This window comes from Thamnophis elegans, chromosome 4 (assembly GCF_009769535.1).
Source record: "Thamnophis elegans isolate rThaEle1 chromosome 4, rThaEle1.pri, whole genome shotgun sequence".
Taxonomy (NCBI): Eukaryota; Metazoa; Chordata; class Lepidosauria; order Squamata; family Colubridae; genus Thamnophis; species Thamnophis elegans.
In genome coordinates, this window is record NC_045544.1 from 49708380 (window position 1) to 49728636 (window position 20257).

The window sequence follows — 20257 nt, forward strand, 5'->3', positions numbered from 1 at the left end:
GGGAAAGAGAGCACAGCTCTGAAAAACATCCAGGGTCTCTATGGAAACACAGGAAACACATTTCCTCTCAGACCAGTGTTTCACATCTTCTCAGATCATATAAAGCCTCTTGAGGCTCTGATAGATGTTTAACAATAAATTCTAGGATGCCAGAGAAAGCCTTTGGCAGTTCTTGCCCCCTTCAGACTTATGCAACAAGCCCTAATTTAGCAGAGACGGCCTGATTGCAGACATTTCAGTCTGGCAACTGTAATTTCAGGGCAGGGAATTAGTCTAATGTTCCTCTATCCACTATGTCACGCTGGCTACCAATACCAAGCACAGCAGCCGAATGTTTATTTTTGCAGAAGTTTGTTGCTAAGGGAATCTTTGGTCTGTAGCAGCATCATGATTACAGCTTTGCCCCCTCCTGTTGAACAGATTTTTTTCCCCTTCTCGGCTTGCACACTGTATAGTTATTTTCCCCACCAAAGCATTCTGCCAAAAAACTTATGTGCGGAGAGCACATTTCGAATATCAGGTTCAGATGTTTAAGTGGAGGAAATAGGGAGGTAAATCTCATTTTCCTCCTTTTTCCCTTTCCATCAAAAGTGCTGAGTGGCATTACTGCTGCTTTTCCAACCGAACAGTATACGTAAAGCTCCAGCAACTACTCAGACTTATGGAATGATGTGCTGCTGCTTCCAGAAGTATGAACTTATAAAGCCCTTGTGGGACCATTTAGGCATCTTCTTTGGATTATAGGTTCCAGCGGAATTATTTGTTTTCTGACTCATGATAATCAATACATCATTTCTAAGAAAGCTTTGAAGCAGCTGAGAAGCATCAACTTGATTTCTTTATCTGTTAAAATATTTATAGCAGGCTCAATATTGGAGCAAATTATAATCCATGAAATAATATGAAAAAATGAAAAAAAAAAAAAGTGACATGATTACAAATGAAATGAGTTTAAACACCCAGATACTGAGGAAAAGAGGAATGATTTGATCTGGCATCTAAGATACCAGAGCATATAAGGAGGGTCTGCTCAAAGTTAGGAATATTTTTTGGATTATCTTCCCTGGACCCACTCAATTTCACTGGAGAAACGGAGAAGATGACATACCCAGAAAAGATACTGAAAGGCTTAGGCAAGTATGTGCAGAAGGGGCTATTCTGACCCAAGGCAGCCCAAGCTTGCATTATATCACTCAATTCTAGATCTGCTTTTTAAAAAAAAGTTCATTCCATAACTCTGCTTACTTTATGATAGATGATATTTGTAAAACAATACAGTCATTCCCGGATATAGCTATATAAAAGGAGGGATCACCTGTGGTTTAAAATCCATTTCATCAAGTTTATACTTACAACGGCAATCATATAGATCAGGGGTGTCTGTAAAATTTATACCTACCCTGTTTCCCCTAAAATAAGTCCTCCCCGGAAAATAAGCCCAATTGGACTTTTGAGTGCATGTGCTAAAATAAGCCCCCCCCCGAAAATAAGCCCCCCCAAATATGGCAACAGAGCAGCAGCCATAAGGTGACTAAGCTCACCACCTTCTGCACCTCAAAAATAATAAGACCTCCCTGAAAATAAGGCCAAGTGCTTATTTGGGGGGGGGGATGTCAAAAGAAAATAAGACCCTATCTTATTTTTGGGGAAACACGGTATTAGCTGCAATCATATATATTAGAGGTATCCAGTCTTAGCAACTTTAAGACCTGTGGACTTCGACTCCCAACATTCCCGTCAGCATGGCTAGCTGGGGAATTGTGGGACTTTAAGTTCACAGGTCTTAATTACAAGGTTGGATGTCCCTGATATAGATGCTTCTCAGGGGACAAGTCCCCTCGAACACAGTGGAATCTAATTCTGTGCTCACATACATTTATGCACACTTGGAGCGTATCTTTGTATTCACACAAGGAAGACATTACCATCAGAAAAACTCAGGACTAAGCTGAAAGACTTTTTATTTTTTAAATAGTTCTTATGAATAAGAATTTCCTAGATCTACTATGCAAAAGTTTGTGACCTGGTCTGCACACTAGTAAATAATAGGTGTCATACTGTGACTCAAATCAATTTGAAAATAATCTCTTTCACTCTGTAATCCTGTAAAGTTTGCAAGCCTATAACAGATGCACTAACCTGACAATAAATCCTATTTAACCAAAAGGAGTTTGTTTTTGAGTGGATCTAAAGAGGATTATGCTACAAGAGCTATAGAAATTCAATCCTATCCTGTTGCTGTTCATTGTATTAATAACACAAAGGGGGTACCAGACCCTATAGAGATAGTGCTCAACTTACAACAATTGAAGCAAAAATGTCTGTTGCTAAGTGAGACAGTTAAGTGACCCCCCCCAATTTTATGTTTCTTGCCACAGTTGTTAAATGAATCACTACAGTTGTTAAATTAATAATATAGTTGTTTAGTGAATCTAGCTTTCCCATTGACTTTGCTTGTCAGAAGGTGGCAAATGTGATCACATGACCCCCTGGCACACTGCAAATGTTATAAATATGAACCAGTTGCCAAGCATCTGAATTTTGATCACTTGGCCATGGGGATGCTGCAATGATCATAAGTGTGAAAAACTTCGCATAATCACTAAATCAAGGACCTGTATAAGTCAAGGACCTATATAGACCATAATGAAATAAGCTTTAGTCAAGAAACCACACAGCCTATGGCTAAATAATATGTTATTAACACAACATTAAAATCCAGGAGGCACAGGCAAGGACTTGATTATTGCTAAAATTATTTATTTGCTCAGCAAGCACATTTTGGGAGACCAAGACTTCCCTTCCAATCTTCCTGAACTATTCATTGCTGGAACACTGAGGTCCTCTTCTGGATGTGCCTCACAATACATCTAAAAATAATCCAATAAAGTTTTCAAGTGTGTGTTCTGAAACTTTGGCTTGGCGTTTCATTGTTGCCCGTCAACCCTTCGATATGGCCCATCAGGAAACAGACACTGCAACGACTGTCAGAACTCTATTGTTGTAGAGTATAATAACAAAAGTCTTGAAAGCTCTCAAAGTTACCTTCTGCTCCCTCTAATACCACCCAGAATCAAGGTGAGGTTGTGCTTACACTCCCTCCTTTCCCAGGGATGACATTTATGATCTTAAAAAAGTTTTTAAAATATTACAGTTCTGGCATTCCTTCACCATAGTCTCTATATTCCTCTACACCACCTCCATTGTCTGTCTTTTACAAGCTAGAAAGTCCCATGTTAAATGACTACAGGCTCATTACCCCAACCCAAGCTTAGCGGTTCCCCAAGGTCAACAGACAAATCTTACCGCACAATCAGATGGAAAAACATCACTGTATTTTCTTCTTGTTGCACAGCAACCAACCCTGGAGAGTATATCGTGGCAGAAAGCAGGAAATTCCCTTCATCCTGGAATTTGTTTACTGGGCCACCGATGACCCACTGGGTCATCCTTTTAGAAAAAGTGCAGCATGATGGAAGAGTAATTGTAGTGGGAAATGAACTTCAATAATACTTACCTAGAGATAAACAGAATGATCACAGGCGGCCAAAACAGCAGTAGGAAGTAGAAGTGATTTCTAACTTCCTGCCAGCATTCCCATTGACTTTGCTTGTAGGAAGCTGACAGGACGTGTCATAAATCATGATCACATGGCCTCAGCTGATGGCAGAAGTACAGCAGGGCTGCCTACATAACTACATAACCCTTCCAGTATACCAGGTCTGAAGGTCCTTGAAATTTCACTTCCACAGGAGTAATGGCTCTCAGAGTTTGTATGCATTCTTTAAGGCAGCAGATTTGAGGTTATCTTTATTCAAAAATTATTTCACTATGATGTACCATTTCAGCTAACCGAACTTGACAATTAATAGTAGTATTTTAGTACTATACACATTTAGTAGTGTATAGTTAAATCTATAGTATGTACTATAGATTTTTGCATATAGTACTATATAAATATATAGTCTATAGATGTAGCAGGTCCCAGAGGCAGGGCTTGGGTGGGAATTTCACATGGAAATGATGACATAAAATATAGATATCTGCTGTGGTTTCCCATGACTTCTCAGATTCGGGGTAGCCCTTTTAGGGTGAACCAGATGTTCTATGCATTTTCCCCCTGGACCTACAATGCAGAATGTGCCAGGTAAAATCTGGGCTTCTAGCTTAGTTAAATTAGATATTTAATTATGAGACAAATAGTTCCTTCCTCCTCCCCAAAACGTCAACAAACTCCACACATATTTTTTTGGCATAAGGAAGGAGAATCGGAGTGCTGTGTAGAAGAGGGAGAAGGTATAAGATGGAAGCTCGAAAATGCTGCTGTTGACAATATTATATTCCTTCACTAACATTACTTCTGCCGTCTTCTGTATGGCCCTTTTCCAAATATTGTATTTTAGCAATATAATTAACTTCCTATACAGTCATTATCAAAATGACTGAATTTAAGACTGAGTAACACTAGCATATTTGAATATAACTTCAATATTTCAGCTACCCATATGTTCAGGAAAGTTAGCCCTTACAAATAAAAGTATTATTGTAAGTGAGCCCAGGTACACAAGTCCGGTATTGATAATTCATTCAAAATTCCCTCAAGTTTACCATGACTCCTGGTGACTTCACGGTTACACCCATGTTATTTTCTCAGCAACATTACAGAAGTGGTTTTCTTTTGCCTTTTTTTTTTCTGGAATGTTTTTTCAACTTTGCAGTCAGTCCAACAGTTCTGGAATTTCCAAAGAATAAACTATTCTGGCCCTCCTGAGCTTTTCAATAGTCCAAGATCAGATAGATGCTGCTAACCTGAACAGCCTGCCTTCAATATTATAAGTTTTCTACTGCAAACATATTAAAATAAAACTACGTAAATCAACTGATCCTTAATGGTGATTGCTATCACAACAGGAATTCATCTGAAAAGAGAAGTTATGGCAGCAATTGATCAGGCATGAGTGCAAATCTTCCAATTCGGTTATCACAATGTTAAGTTTAATATTGCCAATATTTTCTACCGAGGTCTGAACAGCGAAGTCTCTATGAAGTTTTAAACTTGCCATGTGATGCACTGAAGAAAGTGGTACAAATTAGACATTGTCAGATATTTATACATATTTGGATTATTTCACTGAAACAGTACATGGTTTTTATGCAGAAGGTCCCCTTCTTATGTTCAGTATTTCCAGTTGAATATATCACACATAGAAAATTACAGGAAAGCCTCTGTTAGCATTAGAACAGCACCAACTAGATTAAAATGACTAAATACCTGGGCTATATTATAGCTTAATAAAGTCCTAATACCAATCAGACTAGTTCCCAAGAGAAATTCCAATGTAGCAGGTGACCTGGAAAACTTGATTCAGCATGTATAACTTAGTGAACAGCTTAGTGAACTGGAAGATGACAGAGAGTTTTGTAGAGTTCTTATCCAAATAATTTACAAGACAATAGAAATCAGCACAAGTTTGTACTGGCAAAGCATGCATTATCTTAATTAGCTGAACCTCTTGTTGAGTTCAAAATCAATAGTTGCAAGAGTTCAACCTTAGCTGGTATTGTTCTTTCAATAATACCTTTCCAGTTTAGCACCCAGGGGAAAACAAACTAGACATTTTGACCCACAACTGTATTTGTTAATTTATCATAACCTGCATATTATATTCAACCACATATTGAAAAGGGACAGGTATGTTATTTTTCACCTCCCGGAGCTAAATAATTTAGTCCAGCAAAGGTCAGCATTGCGAAGATCATTCAAGGATTTATTCTTCTTCTAGACTGGTTAACTTTACAACAGCATCTCATTTACTGAATTCCTTTTTCCGAACTTTTGATTTTGGTGCTGCCAAAAAGGGGGAAAAAATGGAGGTCACTAATATTCTAATCTATAAATGTCTACATGGATTAAAATTTTGAAAGGAGGTTTTTACCATTTGGATTTTCTTGTCTGTAGAAGGTTTTCAGCATCTCCACAGCTTCTTCAGATCGATAACCGGTTATGCACTAAAGAAATTAAATATGCTGCTCAAAAATGCATCTTAAATGAAGGTACACCATCAGCAGAATTTTTCAGTTAAGACTTCATTGTTTTTAAGAACTCAAAAGTGGGAGTAATATAGCTTCTGTTGTTGCTATGCTGGAGTGTTAAAATAAGAATATCACCTATTAAACATTGTTTACTAGGTAAGTTTTAAAGGCAGAGGAATGCACGGATGACTTTTGTTGTGACTCAGCAGAAACCTCTTTTGTTGTGACTCGGCAAAACCCTGAGTTGTTTTGGGATGCACGCAGGAAAAGGACTGACCGACTCACAGGAGAGGATAACGAGCAGCTGTGGCTTGTTAGGATCTCCTCCTGCGGATAAAAGACTGATGGTGCCACACCCTAGTTGCAGAAGTCAATGTTCCGTTCCATTTCGTTCCGTTCCTGTTCTAAGTTTTCTGTTTGTTTGCAACCATCGAGAAAAAGCACTTGGATAAGTGATTTGATTTATATAATCCTGTGTTGCTGTAATTTACTTTTGCCAGAGCATTTATCTGTGTTTATTTTGGGCTCGCAGCCAGCAAGAGCAGGGACTGATAAAAATATTCCCTTTGAACAAACCTCCATTCATATAATTATGGAGCAACTTCACGCTGAGAATGTCCGGCTGGCCCAGCAAATTACAGTGTTGGCTGATCAAATTTCACAACTGCAGAGGTCTGCAAACCCCCCCAGCCAAGGAGGAAGGACCCAGTGGCTATGCCGGATAAATGTGATGGAAATCAAGCCATGTTTGCAGCGTTTCTGGGACAATGCCAGCTGTTCCTGAGTTTGAGAGCGGAGGACTTCCCCACTGACCGGACGAAGGTGGGCTTTATTATTAGTTTGCTCTCAGGCACCGCTGCCCGTTGGCCAACACCCTTGTTAACTCACCTAGCCCGTTGTTGGATGACTTCCAGGGTTTTTGTCAATACTTTAAGCGTATGTTTGAGGATCCTATTAAGGGGGAAACAGCAACAAGACGTCTTAAGTCACTGCAGCAGGGGAATGGTACATTGCAAGACTATGTGAGTGAATTCAGGCTGCGTAGCCAGGATTCAGCATGGAATGAACCAGCACTGATGGACACTTTCCAAGATGGGTTGTCTGATGCCTTACAAGATGAACTGGCAAGGGTGGACAGGCCACCGACGTTCGATGCGTTGGTCCACTTATGCCTCTGGATAGACGCCCAGCTGCAGAGGCGGAGGCCTCGCCGTGCATTCCAGGAGACCACTAGCGTGCCAGTTCATCAAGAGACTGCAGTGGAATGGGAGGAGCCCATGGAGTTGGGTGCTGTCAGACCCCGAGTGTCACATATAGAGATGGACAGACGACGTGCTGAGGGGTTGTGGTTTTTACTGTGGGGATTCTGGACACCTGGAGAGGAGTTGCCCCAAGAAGAGTAGGAGGGTTGTGCGGCCTGCGGCCATCCCTCAGCAACAAACTATTGTGTCGGACAACCGGCACGTTTGTGCGGCTCTGATACCCCGCTCGCACAATGTAGCGAGCGGGGTATCAGCATTCGTGGTGTGTGGAATCCAAGGGTGGATGCCCTGCCTAGGAAATCGGAGAACTCTGACCCTGCGTACTTGCTTCCACCCAGGACAGTTCTACCCGTCGCATCTTGCACTGCTGTTTATCATCCCGTGAGCATACAGTCTCTGATACAGGATGCGCAGCGGGGTGACGAATGGGTGCAGCGACGAAAGGCGAAAGTAGGGCCAGCTTCCCCGTGGACTTTGGAGGGGATCTTTTGAAGTATCGAGACCGGCTCTATGTTCCTGCAGGGCCCATCTGTAGACAGGTGCTCTCTCAGGTTCATGGCGCTTCCACAGCGAGACATTGGGGGTTTTTTCCGGACATTGCACCTGGTATCCTGTACATTTTGGTGGCCCCGCTTAAGAAATGACGTCCGGAAGTACGTGGAGTCATGTGTCCAGTATCAATGGGCCAGGTCTGTGAGGAGGGCTTCTCCAAGATTATAGCCCTTGCCGACCCCCGTCCCTGCAGCACAGGACTTCGTTTCTAGGATCCCGGTGGGGCACCAGTGTCTTGGACTGTGTTCCATGGAGGCCGTCACCAACCCTTCTAGGCCGCATCCTGAGCGTTGGAACTGGGGGATGGGCCCTGCGGTGGGGGATAGTGTTGTGGCCCGTCAGGAGTCGCTGCCGCCAGACTCCGATGGCAAGGGGTCTTATGAGTTGGCCTTGGAGGAGGTGGAGGACTCTGGACAGGGTGTTGTGGACCAGCAGAGCTGTTAGAGCTGTCACCAGAATCCGACAGTACGGGGGCTGGTGGGTTGGCCTTGGAGGAGGTGGAGAACCCTGGACAGGGTGTTAGGGCCCGGCAGGAGCCGTTAGAGCTGCCGCCAGAATCCGACAGTATGGGGGTTGGTGGGTCGGCCTTGGAGGAGGTGGAGGACCTTGGACGGGGTGTCGACGCCACGCAGGGTGGGAAGAGACGTAGTGGCCACGGGTGAAGGGGAAGCACTGGATCAAGGGGAATGTTCCTGAAAGTATTTTGGAGTTATATCAGGAGGCAAACAGGCTGAGGGCTACTCAGCGGAAAAAACAAAGGAGGAAACACAGGAGATGATTGCGAGCCTATCATACGGATAACCCATCCCGACCGCATCCGGACCGTCAGACCCAGGGGAAGGGCCCTGCGGTGAGGGATAGTTTGTGACTCGGCAGAAACCTCCTGTGAGTTGTTTCGGGATGCACGCAGGAAAAGGGCTGACCGACTCACAGGAGAGGATAACGAGCAGCTGTGGCTTGTTAGGATCTCCTCCTGCGGATAAAAGACTGATGGTGCCACACCCTAGTTGCAGAAGTCAACGTTCCATTCCATTCCTGTTCTAGTCAAGTTTTCTGTTTGTTTGCAACCATCGAGAAAAAGCACTTGGATAAGTGATTTGATTTATATAATCCTGTTTTGTTGTAGTTTACTTTTGCCAGAGCATTTATCTGTGTTTATTTTGGGCTCGCAGCCAGCAAGAGCCGGGACTGATAAAAATATTCCCTTTGAACATTCTGTCTGGCTGTAGTTTCTGAACGGGCAAGGTGGGGGTCAGAACAACTTTTGATTAGCACAAGAAACAAGCACAGAACAAAAAAAGTGAGAGGATGATATAAATGTTATCCGAAGAGGGCGTTTTTCAGCACAGTCATATTTCATGGGCATTTACAGGGACAATTTGGGGGAGGGCATTTTAAAAATCTTTACACACACACACCCCTTCATTTGACTGGCACAAATTCTTAAAGGAGTCTTTTCGGAGTCCAGATAGCTATGATTGGAAATAAAACTATTTAAGTGGATATGTATTGCTTATGAAAAAAATTATAATTTATAATTGATGAAACTACACTTGCCTGACCAAACTGGGAAACATCGATTTTAAGAAACTCATGCAAACCACGACAATCTATGAAATTATTGTTAAACAAATCTCAGAAATATGACCTTAAAAGAAACGTTAAAAGATAATCATTTATTGGTTAGTAGATCCATGGAGTGTTTCTGCCAAAAACTTGTTTAATGAATTGGTTTTCTCTCTAGTTGTCAAGACCTTTTGACCCAGCACGGTGACTTAGTGATACTATACCCACAGAGGATCCTCAGATAATATCCATTTCTTTAAATATGTAAGGACATATATAAAAAACAGTATTCTCCGGGAATAAAATTTTTAAAAACATATAATTAAATGAAGGACTGCTTTCCATAATGTTTGAAGATTTTTAAAATGCAAATATTTCCGTTCGTAAGCACACAGCACACAGCCAAAATATAAACATTAGGTGAAATATCAGAAAACATTCCCATGTTGATTCTTTTTTAAAATCCAATTTTATTTCTACAATTGCAATTTTGTTTTGTTTATCTAAACATAGATAAACATTTTTTTTCTTTTTCTATTTGGTATTTAGACAAAGAAATAATTCACAGGTCTGCAAAAAAGTTTTTTTTTTTGAGAGCTGTTTTGGTTATTCCACGTAATCTTTATGTTTTTTCATGTGCTGAATCCAAAAATGACCTCCATTTTGTCATAGGACATCACGTTTCCTGACAATTTAGGTAACTATGTTAAATAAGGCAATACCTCAAAATAAATGGAAATAGACTTATAAAATTAAAGTTTTATTACAATATTTTCATGAAAATCCTTTTTTGAACTGAAATGAGCTCACCTACACACACTAAACTCGATTCTTCTTCCTTGTGAGGTTCCTCTTGATGCATTTACGCTTGTGAGTAGCATCTGGAATGTCTCTCTGAAGCATCCAACAGTAATCTGCCATCATTGTAATGCTCCATTTTTCCTGGTATCTCCTTTCCATCTCTTTAATGTCTTGGTGGAATCGTTCACCTTGTTCCTCACTCACAGCTCCCAAATTTTCAGGAAAGTAGTCTAGGTGGGACTGAAGGAAATGCACTTTCAAACTCATCAGGCAACCTAAAGCTTGAAATGCTTTCAGCATTCTTCCAACAATCTTTTTGTAGTGAGGATCTTTGTTATTGCCTAAAAATTTCTGTACGACTTCTTTAAATGCAATCCACCCTTCTTTTTGAGGATCTGTCATGGTATTGACAAACTCTTGATCAACTATAAGCCTTCTAATGTCTGGTTCGACGAACACACCTTCCTTCAATTTTGCCTCCGACAGGCATGGAAACTTGGTGACCAAGTATTTGAAGCATTCTCCATCTCTTGGGAGTGATTTTACGAATTGCTTCATCAATCCCAATTTTATGTGGAGAGGTGGTAGAAGAACTTTATGGGAAGGTACCAAAGTTTCTTGGAGGACATTTTTTTCACCGACTGTTAGCACCCTCGAATGCCAACTCTTCTTGGTCCAGTGATTTTGTCGGTCTCGACTGTCCCACAGACACAGAAAACAAGGGTATTTGGTATACCCAGCTTGTTGCCCGAGCAGCATGCACAAGACCTTCATTCCCCACACACTTGCCAACTATGGTCTTCATATTTAAGTTTACGAAGAACCAATTCCAACTTCTCGTAGGTTTCCTTCAAGTGTACGGAATGACCTACAGGTATGGAAGCATAAAAACCGTTATGGAGTAAAACTGCTTTGAGACTTCTTTTTGAAGAATCTATAAAAAGACGCCATTGCTCTGAATCATATTGGATTTTAAATTGACCCATCAGACCTTCGACATCGATGCAATAAACCAACTTGTCTTCCTGTGCGAAGTAAGGAACGAATTCCTTTTCACGATGTCTGAACCATGAAGATGACACTTCTGGCAACAATAAATTCCTGCTTTTAAGCCTTTATCCAAGTAACTCAGCGGCATCTTTGGGAAGATTCAAGTCTCTTACCAAATCATTCATCTCCTCCCGAGAAAACAATTTTTGTCTTGTACAATCTTCAAAGTCAGAACTTGATTCGTCATCTGGTTCAGGTATGACTTCACCTTCATCGGAGCTACGTATCTCTTCCAAGGTAGCAGGGGACTTGGGTACTGGTATATCTGTGCCATGGGGGATGGGACGAATTGCTGAGTGAAGATTGGGGTATGAAATGGAATGCTTCCATTTGGAATTAAACCCTTTCACATCGCATGAACAAAAGTAACAGTCATCACTATGGTTCTTTTGCTCTCGCCATACCATAGGAATCCCATAATGGAAAGATTTTTTCTTATCCTTGAACCAGTTTCAGAGGTCCTCAACACACTGTTTGCACACTTTATGAGGTGTCCAAACTTTATCTTGATCTCCAATTTTTAGTCAAAAGTAGGCAAAGTATACTTTTTTCACAAAGTCTGCAGTATTCTGCTGTTGCTTCAACACTGTATATTCACCACAGATGAAACAGAAACTGTCTGGCAAATTAATACACTTTCGCGGAGCCATAACAAAATGGTTGAAGAATGCCGAGCTAACATGAATTGCGATGAAAAAGTGTGAACAGCCTAGAACCAAGAACCTGATTATGATTCATGCACAAGTGTTGCATGCAGGAGAGAGCAGCTCTGTGTCTGTACACGAGATGTCACAGTGCTGGCCATGCCCCCTGCACTCACCAGAGATGCTGCTATCTGCCCTGTGTCTCCCTCCCACTGGATTCTTTAGGAAAGATTAACCCCTTCTACCATTAGCACAGACTTAAAACTTGCTTAGCTTATGTATATATTGCTGACCATCAGATTTACAATGCTATTTTTTTTTTACATAACTCGGATAAACCCTTTAAGGTTTTTTGGCATTTTATATCTTAAATGCACTTATGTGAATTGATTAATAGTAATTTGGACTTTAAATTTGGTTAAAAACCCATAATATAAAAAATACCAAAAAAAAAAAAAAAAAAAACTGATAAATTTGAAGACAATTTTGCATGTTGTGGCAAATCATGACGTCTAGGAGTTTTTTCAATATTTTATTTGTTTTCAGCACACCAAAATACATGGAAATTAGATGAAAATAATCAAACAGTTTTTTAGTCGCAGACCTGTAAATTGTTATTTAAAAAGTCCTTCAATTTTCTATCGTTGGACTTAATTTCCCTGGCATTATACAGTTAGGTGCATTCACTGAATTCACTTTGATTATCAGCAAAGTCTAATTTTTCTTATTAAACTATGAAAAATATCCCACTGAACCACAAAATGCAAGAGAACATACAGAAGATTCCGTATTAGAGAATAGCATTCCAGTTAATCATTTCAATTTTCAAAAAGGGGTAGCTTAAGTCCTAAAATAATTTGTACACACTGTTTTCTAAAATTCTTGGAATTCTGCAAGAACCTTGCTTCTAGAGCAAGGTCTTCATTGCTGTATCACTTTGACATACCACGTTCTTATGAACATATAGAAAGGCACCATAACAAAGTACTCACTTGAAATGGTTCTCCTGTATCTGTTAAGGTAGCAGAAGAGATATTCAGAACTGAGCCGCAGCCTCCAAACCGTTCATTTTGGCAACCATATACAACCAACGGGATTTATGCAGATCAATTAAGGCATTAACTAGCTTAGATAAGAAATCCTACACAGATAGTATATAATATACAAATAGTAACAATTATGTTTGATTTGACAGTAAAGCTATTTTGATTTGCCAACTTTCCACCACTACCACCACTACCATCAATACAATATGAAATCACAGCTGCTAGTTTTTAGCTGGGCCTTCATATACACCACGTTCTTCCCAAGGACTTAGAATATTGGACCATATTGGCATGGTAAATGGTCATATCCAATCAGTGGGTTTTTTTTGTGATTGACAGATAGAAATCCTTTTTATGTGATTTTTAACCATTTGTGCTGTTATTATTACAATAGTTCTTCCATTTGATTTCTACTAAATCCATCTTCAAGTTCTTTTATCCATCCAGCATTTTTATTATAGTCTTTTTGAGTTTCCCAGAGATCTTTCCAAAATTGAATTCTTTCATTTTTTGGTATTCCATTTCCAGAATTTCTATTGCTGTTTATACTTTATATTATTATTAACTAATTATCATTATTATTTATATTTGTATACAGTACTGCCCAATTCCCAATGACCCCAAAATACAACATTAAAAGCAAAAAGCAATGTAGTAATAATAATCTCCTTTCATTTACAATACAGACGTACATTCATCCTTTCTTTAGACACCTTATTACAAAAGTGGTAACTTCCCCAGATAAAATATTTCTCATTTTTTCCTGTCCAGACAAAAGATATCTCCCACTTATAAATTGAGGACAATAATATTGCTGAATGTCCTTCCCACACCCCATCATCCAGAAGTTGAACAAAATGTTTTAAAGAAAAGTAGCTTAAATTAACTTATTCCTATTGTAGGAAAATCCCAAAATTTCATATACCACACAAGAATTTACCCTGCCTGGTGTGGACTTGACCCCAAATGCCACCTTCCTTTCTATCCTATCCATACCAACATTTGCTAATAAAAATTTGGAGTTCATATGACTCTGAATACCCGGTTGAAGAACAGTAGCATAGAGGACCTTTTTTCCATGGTTCCCCAAGGTGGGAAACAGAATTCTTTATTAAGGATTAAGTGGCCAACATTTGGAGAAGGATACTCATCATTCGAAGCGCAGCTGCACACATAATGCAGGGCTCAACTGTGACGTATAATACTGTGTGTGTAAAAACTTCCACAGGTTGCTTCTTGTGCTGTTGACACCAATCTAAGACCTGATCAATTGCTACCATTTCTGCATGGCGAGTAGCCTATGGGAAGAAAGCAAAAACAAAACAAAAACAAATGAGAACTGGTGCCACATAAAATGGGTTACTTTGCTGGTGTTAACCCAATGTCTTCAAAAATATACCATGCTGGCTCTTCAACGAAAAGAGAACGACTGGCCAGGTCATTCAGGAAATTTTGGTGGCTGACAGTAGACTTCAGGTTGTGCTTCCCCAATCCTAGTGTGTCACCCCTGAGCCTCCTAGCTGTCATATAAATATATTCATACTATCAAATCCAGGCCTCATTAAAAAGAAACAATGTCATAGTAGAATAGGGCATAATATTTAAATTTGTATAAAGCACCTACACAAAACTAACAGTTGCAATGGTTGCAATTCTTTTTTTATAATGGATTCTCAAAATTTCCACTGTAAGGTAGGGAAGGTCAATGACAACCAATATAGGTGAGGTCTTATTTCACCACACTGATGTTATTTTATACAGTGCCTTTTGTTTTTTTATTTTACTGGAGCAATTCCAAAAGCCAATCCTAGAACAGAGCAAAAAAACCTGCAAGAGGTTTCAAAACAATAAAGATCATCAAAAATCAAAACAAAAATCAAAGGCATGGAGCTGTGTCTCTGCTTTACTTTCTTTTCCTTTTCAGTGTCTGAAACAAGTAAGGGCAAAGAGGACATGAGAAAAACAGCTGTTTGATCAAAAACAGGATTGACTACAAGCACACGTTGTCAGCCACTGCTTTGCTGCTGCTTCGGCTGCCATTGAAACGGGGAGGGGGGGCATGGTATTTGGGAGGGGTTTACTAATTGTGCTGGAGGAAGATTCTGGAGTTCTGCTGCCTGTCGGATTGCGCATGCGGAGGAGGTTCCTGCCAAGGCCAACGGCACCGACATTCCATCTCGGTGATGCTTTTCGAAGTTATCTCACACCTGACACTTGAGAGAATTATGATTGGACTGCCACTGGGATGCCAAGGGGTGGGGAATGGGTTATTTTATATATCAATCGCTTTCGCACCTAAATAATCAGTCTTCGCTTTGCTACGCTTCTAATCATTTATAATTAGTAAAAGTACACTTGATTTCTATCAATGGAGTCTCGTGGTCTTCTTTCCTAATTACTCAATGAAGAGGTGCTGACACACGTTTTCCTCTGTCTGGGATTAACTTCGTATTTCTATTTAATCTTTCCAACAATTAATGCAAAGAAAAAGATTGATCTACCAGTCATAAAAAGCAAAGACAGCATAGGAAATGCTCTCAAGAGCTTTATGCATGTTCATGGATTACATCATGTGCTTTTTTTTCAATTATGGCAGCATTTGGCACCGAAGCCTTTAAATGCATCTACTTTCATTTCTTTGCAATACTGTATAATCTACATCAGCAGTCCCTAATCTTTCTAGGTTGGCGGCCCAGCACAGGGGTGGGTGGGAAAGAGGGTTTTGTGTGAGGAGCAGGTGCGCGAGGTTGACAAGATTCTCAAATAAGTTTATAGAGATAAAACCAGCAGTCATCACATCAAGAAAATAAAAAGAAGAGCAAGCATAATAATCACCAGTAAAATCTAGAACTTCCTCCAGTAGCAGGAAGAATCTTGGAAAGAGTTTTGAAAATAATTGTAGCATTTGGTAGATTTAAGCAGGTGAAGGGACCCCTGAAGGCATTCGGGGAAAAAGTTGTTTAAACTAACCACCTTTATGAATTGTGCCTGGTAACTAACTAAGAGTTTGTTTCAAATTAGCAGGATATGATCTCTCTGTTTATATTTATTCAGCAATCTCATCGTTCCATTCTGAATTTCCTGTAGTTTCCAACTAATCCAAAAGGCAATTCATGGTCAAAACATTGCCCATAGAACAATTATCCAAAATTGCATCACTTGGTTGACATAATGCTTTAGAAGGGTGATTGGTAATACCACTCTAAATATTTTAATAAAACATATAGTTACAAAATGGGAAATGTTTTTTGTGTAACAAAACACAAACAATCTAGATATCTAAGATTCTACCCTTATTGTTTTTTAAAGTAGCTTATACATTTCACGATATGCTTCAAACTATAAATATGTAAGTACAAATTGAAAACAATGGCCTAATTAATTCTTGGATATATCAAAGAATGCTACTCAATAAAAGGAACTGAACATATGTGATTGATAGCAAATGTGAAGCAAATAGAATGCATTTAGCTATAATCTATTGTTATACCATCTTACAAATTAATTTTAATGTGAATAGTCCTTCAAGAAATTGTGCTTAGTAGGTGCCATAAATGCTATAACATACTCTAGGGTGCAACTACAATCACTTCCTGAGAGCTGGCAGAATTCCTGACTTAAAATGCTCTCAGTTCTTATTATGAACTGTTAAAATTATTCCCTCATAAAATCAGTTACTGTAGATAGAGTTCATTGTTTTGAATGAATTGCCATGGACACCAAAGTTTTCATCATCTCCAACTATGCTGAAGACTTCTCAAGGGGCTAGGGTAGGGTTATAGTTCATCATTATAAAAAACAAATAAACATGTATTCAAGCCTTGTGGCAATTGTTCTTATTGTTGCACTTGTTCTCTTCCCATTCCATGTAGATGAATAATCCCATAACGACCAAATCCGTGCATTCTTTTGCAAAATTAGAATCTTCTTGTGAAATTCTTGACATGTTTATTGCTGCATTGTACTTCCAAACTTTGGGAAAGTTGTAGCTACTGGCTGCTGCTGTGTTGCCACTGTGGTCACATAATCTTGGTCCCTGCCAGATTCTCATAAGGAAATTCAACTCAGTGCAAAGTCAGAAGTCATTCCTATTTTTTGCCCACCCTTGGTCATTCCGTTTCTCTGTTTAGGTAAGGAAGTATCTCTGAAATAATGACTCAATGGGTCATGGGTTTCTAGTTTCAATCTTGCTAAAATTCAGTTCCCATGATCCTCAGCCAATAAATATTCTCTCTGAAGTATTATGGGAATTAAACTACATTTGAAAATTGGGGCATTGTGAAATATTATCACTACATTTTGAAACTTAGTCTTGTCTAGGTAATAGTAACGAAACAAAATGTGGAACATTTGATAAAAGAAAAAGAAAGCAATCGACAAATAAAAATACTAATAACTGAAGTTCACTAGCGTTCAGAGATCAACACTAAACATTTTTATTACAAAAAAGTTACCATGTCCCTCTTAATTACAGGTAGCCCTCAAAGTACAATAGTAACAGTCAAACTTTGAGGACCAGTCATGAGTACCCTTTTTTCAAGACAAAGACTACTTGTAATATAAGAAAAATATAAAATGGTTTTCCAGAATTGGAGAGGTGTTGAGATGTGTTTATACAGAATACAACATTTTTTCACCAGAATTTTAGAAAACAGGAACTCAAAACATAAAAATTCCAAACCAGTAATTTGCTATACAATTCCCAAATTATAGAGCCAAGGTGGCGCAGTGGTTAGAGTGCAGCACTGCAGGCTACTTCAGCTGACTGCAGTTCTGCAGTTCGGCTGTTCAAATCTCACCGGCTCAAGGTTGACTCAGCCTTCCATCCTTCCGAGGTGGGTGAAATGAGGACCCAGAGTGTGGGGGCGATATACTGACTGTAAACCGCTTAGAGAGGGCTGAAAGCCCTATGAAGCGGTATATAAGTCTAACTGCTATTGCTATTGCTATACAAGAGAGGTTTTAAACACAGCTGAAGTACAGGAATTTCTTGAGGAATTTTCTTTTTATATATGCAGTGCAAAGGATAGGATTCTCACTTACATTTTTTGTTTGGTTAACTTCATTTCTTCCTTTCCCCACAATCTCATTATTGTAGACCATGAGGCAACCAACAGGTACTTCACCATTCTCAAGTGCATCTTTAGCCTATCAATACAAAGTAATTAACAACAGCATTGTTAAAAAGGACATGGTGTCATATTTATCAAAGATTGCAAGTTCAGAAGCACAGCGCATCCAGCTGCATTTACTCCATCACAGGTAGTCTGGAACCAGAAACTTGGGTCAATAAGTGACACAAGACACTAAGTGCAAAATCATATGACTCTGACTATGCTTGTGACTTAACTTCAGCTTTCCTTTTCCCGACTCCCCAGCCTTTCAGAATGCTCACCCAGGTGCAGGGATAATTAATAAGGGAATTGGTGCTTGTATTTGCATTCCTTGTAGATAAAAAGATTAAAAGAAAGTAAGCAGGCATACAATGGAAAAACACATCAAAAGGAATGCATTGGCAAACAGCCAGTGCTAGCACATACCTTTTGTTATGTATTCTCCACTGTGTGCCTGTTTATTCTCCTACAATCCTTCCCTCTCCAATCTCTCTTCTCTGCAAGGAAGGGGGACAGCTGCTGCATGAGACAGTCAATAAACGAGGTCTATCTATGGAACTGTTTTTCCTAATACAAGAACAATAATATACAACAATGCCTATAAGAAATCAATATTTCTGACAATGGATCACATACATAGCAAAATAAAGGACATATATGTTGGCACTTACCTCTGCCCTCCCCCCAATTCTCAAAAGAAAAACAAACCGAAATTAGTACACAGCAAGAAAAACACCACACACAACTGTGATTTATTGGCTGAGCTATACCTGAATCAATGGCTTACTTTTCATTTACAATGCCTTTGTTTAATCAAAGCAACTGCTACTCATTTAATACGGCATGATTTGTTTAGTCTAGTGGTTAAGGCACCAGGTTAGAAACTGGGAAATTGTGAGTTCTAGTCCCACCTTAGCCATGAAAATCAACTACGTAATTTTGGGCCAGTCACTCATTCTCAATTCAACCTACCTCACAGGTTGTGAGGAAAATAGGAGGAGGAAGGTATGTTGGATATTTTCATCACCTATTTATAAAAATAATACAAGTGGGATAAAAATAAAATAAATAAAATACTGTAATAGAAGGCAGAAGTAGACATATGGGTAAAAGTTCTCAGGAAAGATAAACAGTTCCTTCTTCCAGAACAAAGCCTGTGTGTTAGGCTATTGAAGTTGAGGTTCAATTGCTGAGGTTAAGAAACACTATATTTGGGCAACACATATTAATAAGGAACTGAGGGCTGGCATCTTAAATGAAATTTGGAGACAGGATCATCTTTCCAGGGTAGAATCCTATTCATCACATGAATGTTCACTCAAAGCCCTCTCAAATATAATTCTATTCATGTTGTCAGCCTTAGGCTTCATGCTTAGCTTTTTAATAAAAGTGATGTTAGCATTTTCAGCATGCCTCCTTTTGAAGTTCGGGAAACTATGTTTTCCTTTTAGCCAAAATCATTTCTTTCTTTCATTTGCTGGATGGTGGGAAATTGAAGGATTTGTCTGTCCACCTGTCTGCAAGGAATATAAATCCTTCCATTCCCCACTATCTTGTCAGAGCTAAAGAAGCTTCTTTGATAAGAAGCAAAACGTCTTCAAAGAAAAAAACAAGAAAGTCCAGTTGCCTCCTGAAAAAAGCACCTTTGGGACAACCATGATCTGGATGACTGAGAATCTCTACAGAAATGTCTGCAAGAATATAACCAAACTCAAGAGAGCATGGATGTCGCCCATTAACTGCGTTAGTCTTTTTCCCCCACTATCCCCCAGTTCCGAAAAGCTCGGAACCCCGAAATCTGATCTTTCTTTCTTTCTTTCTTTCTTTCTTTCTTCCTTCCTTCCTTCCTTCCTTCCTTCCTTCCTTCCTTCCTTCGCGGGACGACCGCCCCTCTTACAAGGAAGCCCCTTCGGTAGCTTCTCTGCCAGAGAGCCCTCACCATATTTACAGCCCGGTCCATCCAGGCCTCCGTTTCCCCCGCGCTCACCCGCCACCTCTTCGCCGCTTCCATCTCGGGAGAGAAAAGCGTCGCTGCTTAACGGAACGAAAAGTCAAGAGCGAGCAGATCCGAGGGGGAAAGAAATGAAGGAAGAACCGCGGCCAAGCTGCCCAGGGAGGGGAGCGGGGGGAAAACGACGGACTCCAATCGCGGGGAGCACGTGGGCCGAACGAAGCTGGCGTCGGAGACG

The 20257-nt window shown here is 39.8% G+C and overlaps 1 protein-coding gene across 1 annotated transcript; it reads right to left on the reverse strand.

The window, feature by feature from the left end:
• Positions 1–2562: 2562 nt before the first annotated feature.
• On the reverse strand, positions 2563–20208 carry ADAT2 (adenosine deaminase tRNA specific 2). The gene is made up of 6 exons (XM_032215907.1): positions 20008–20208; positions 17998–18102; positions 14102–14252; positions 12901–13007; positions 5937–6009; positions 2563–5848 (listed from the first exon to the last, which is right to left on the reverse strand). The coding sequence occupies exons 1-6, from the start codon at positions 20077–20079 to the stop codon at positions 5808–5810; spliced, it is 549 nt and encodes a 182-aa protein (XP_032071798.1). The 5' UTR covers positions 20080–20208; the 3' UTR covers positions 2563–5807.
• Between the last annotated feature and the right edge of the window lie 49 nt (positions 20209–20257).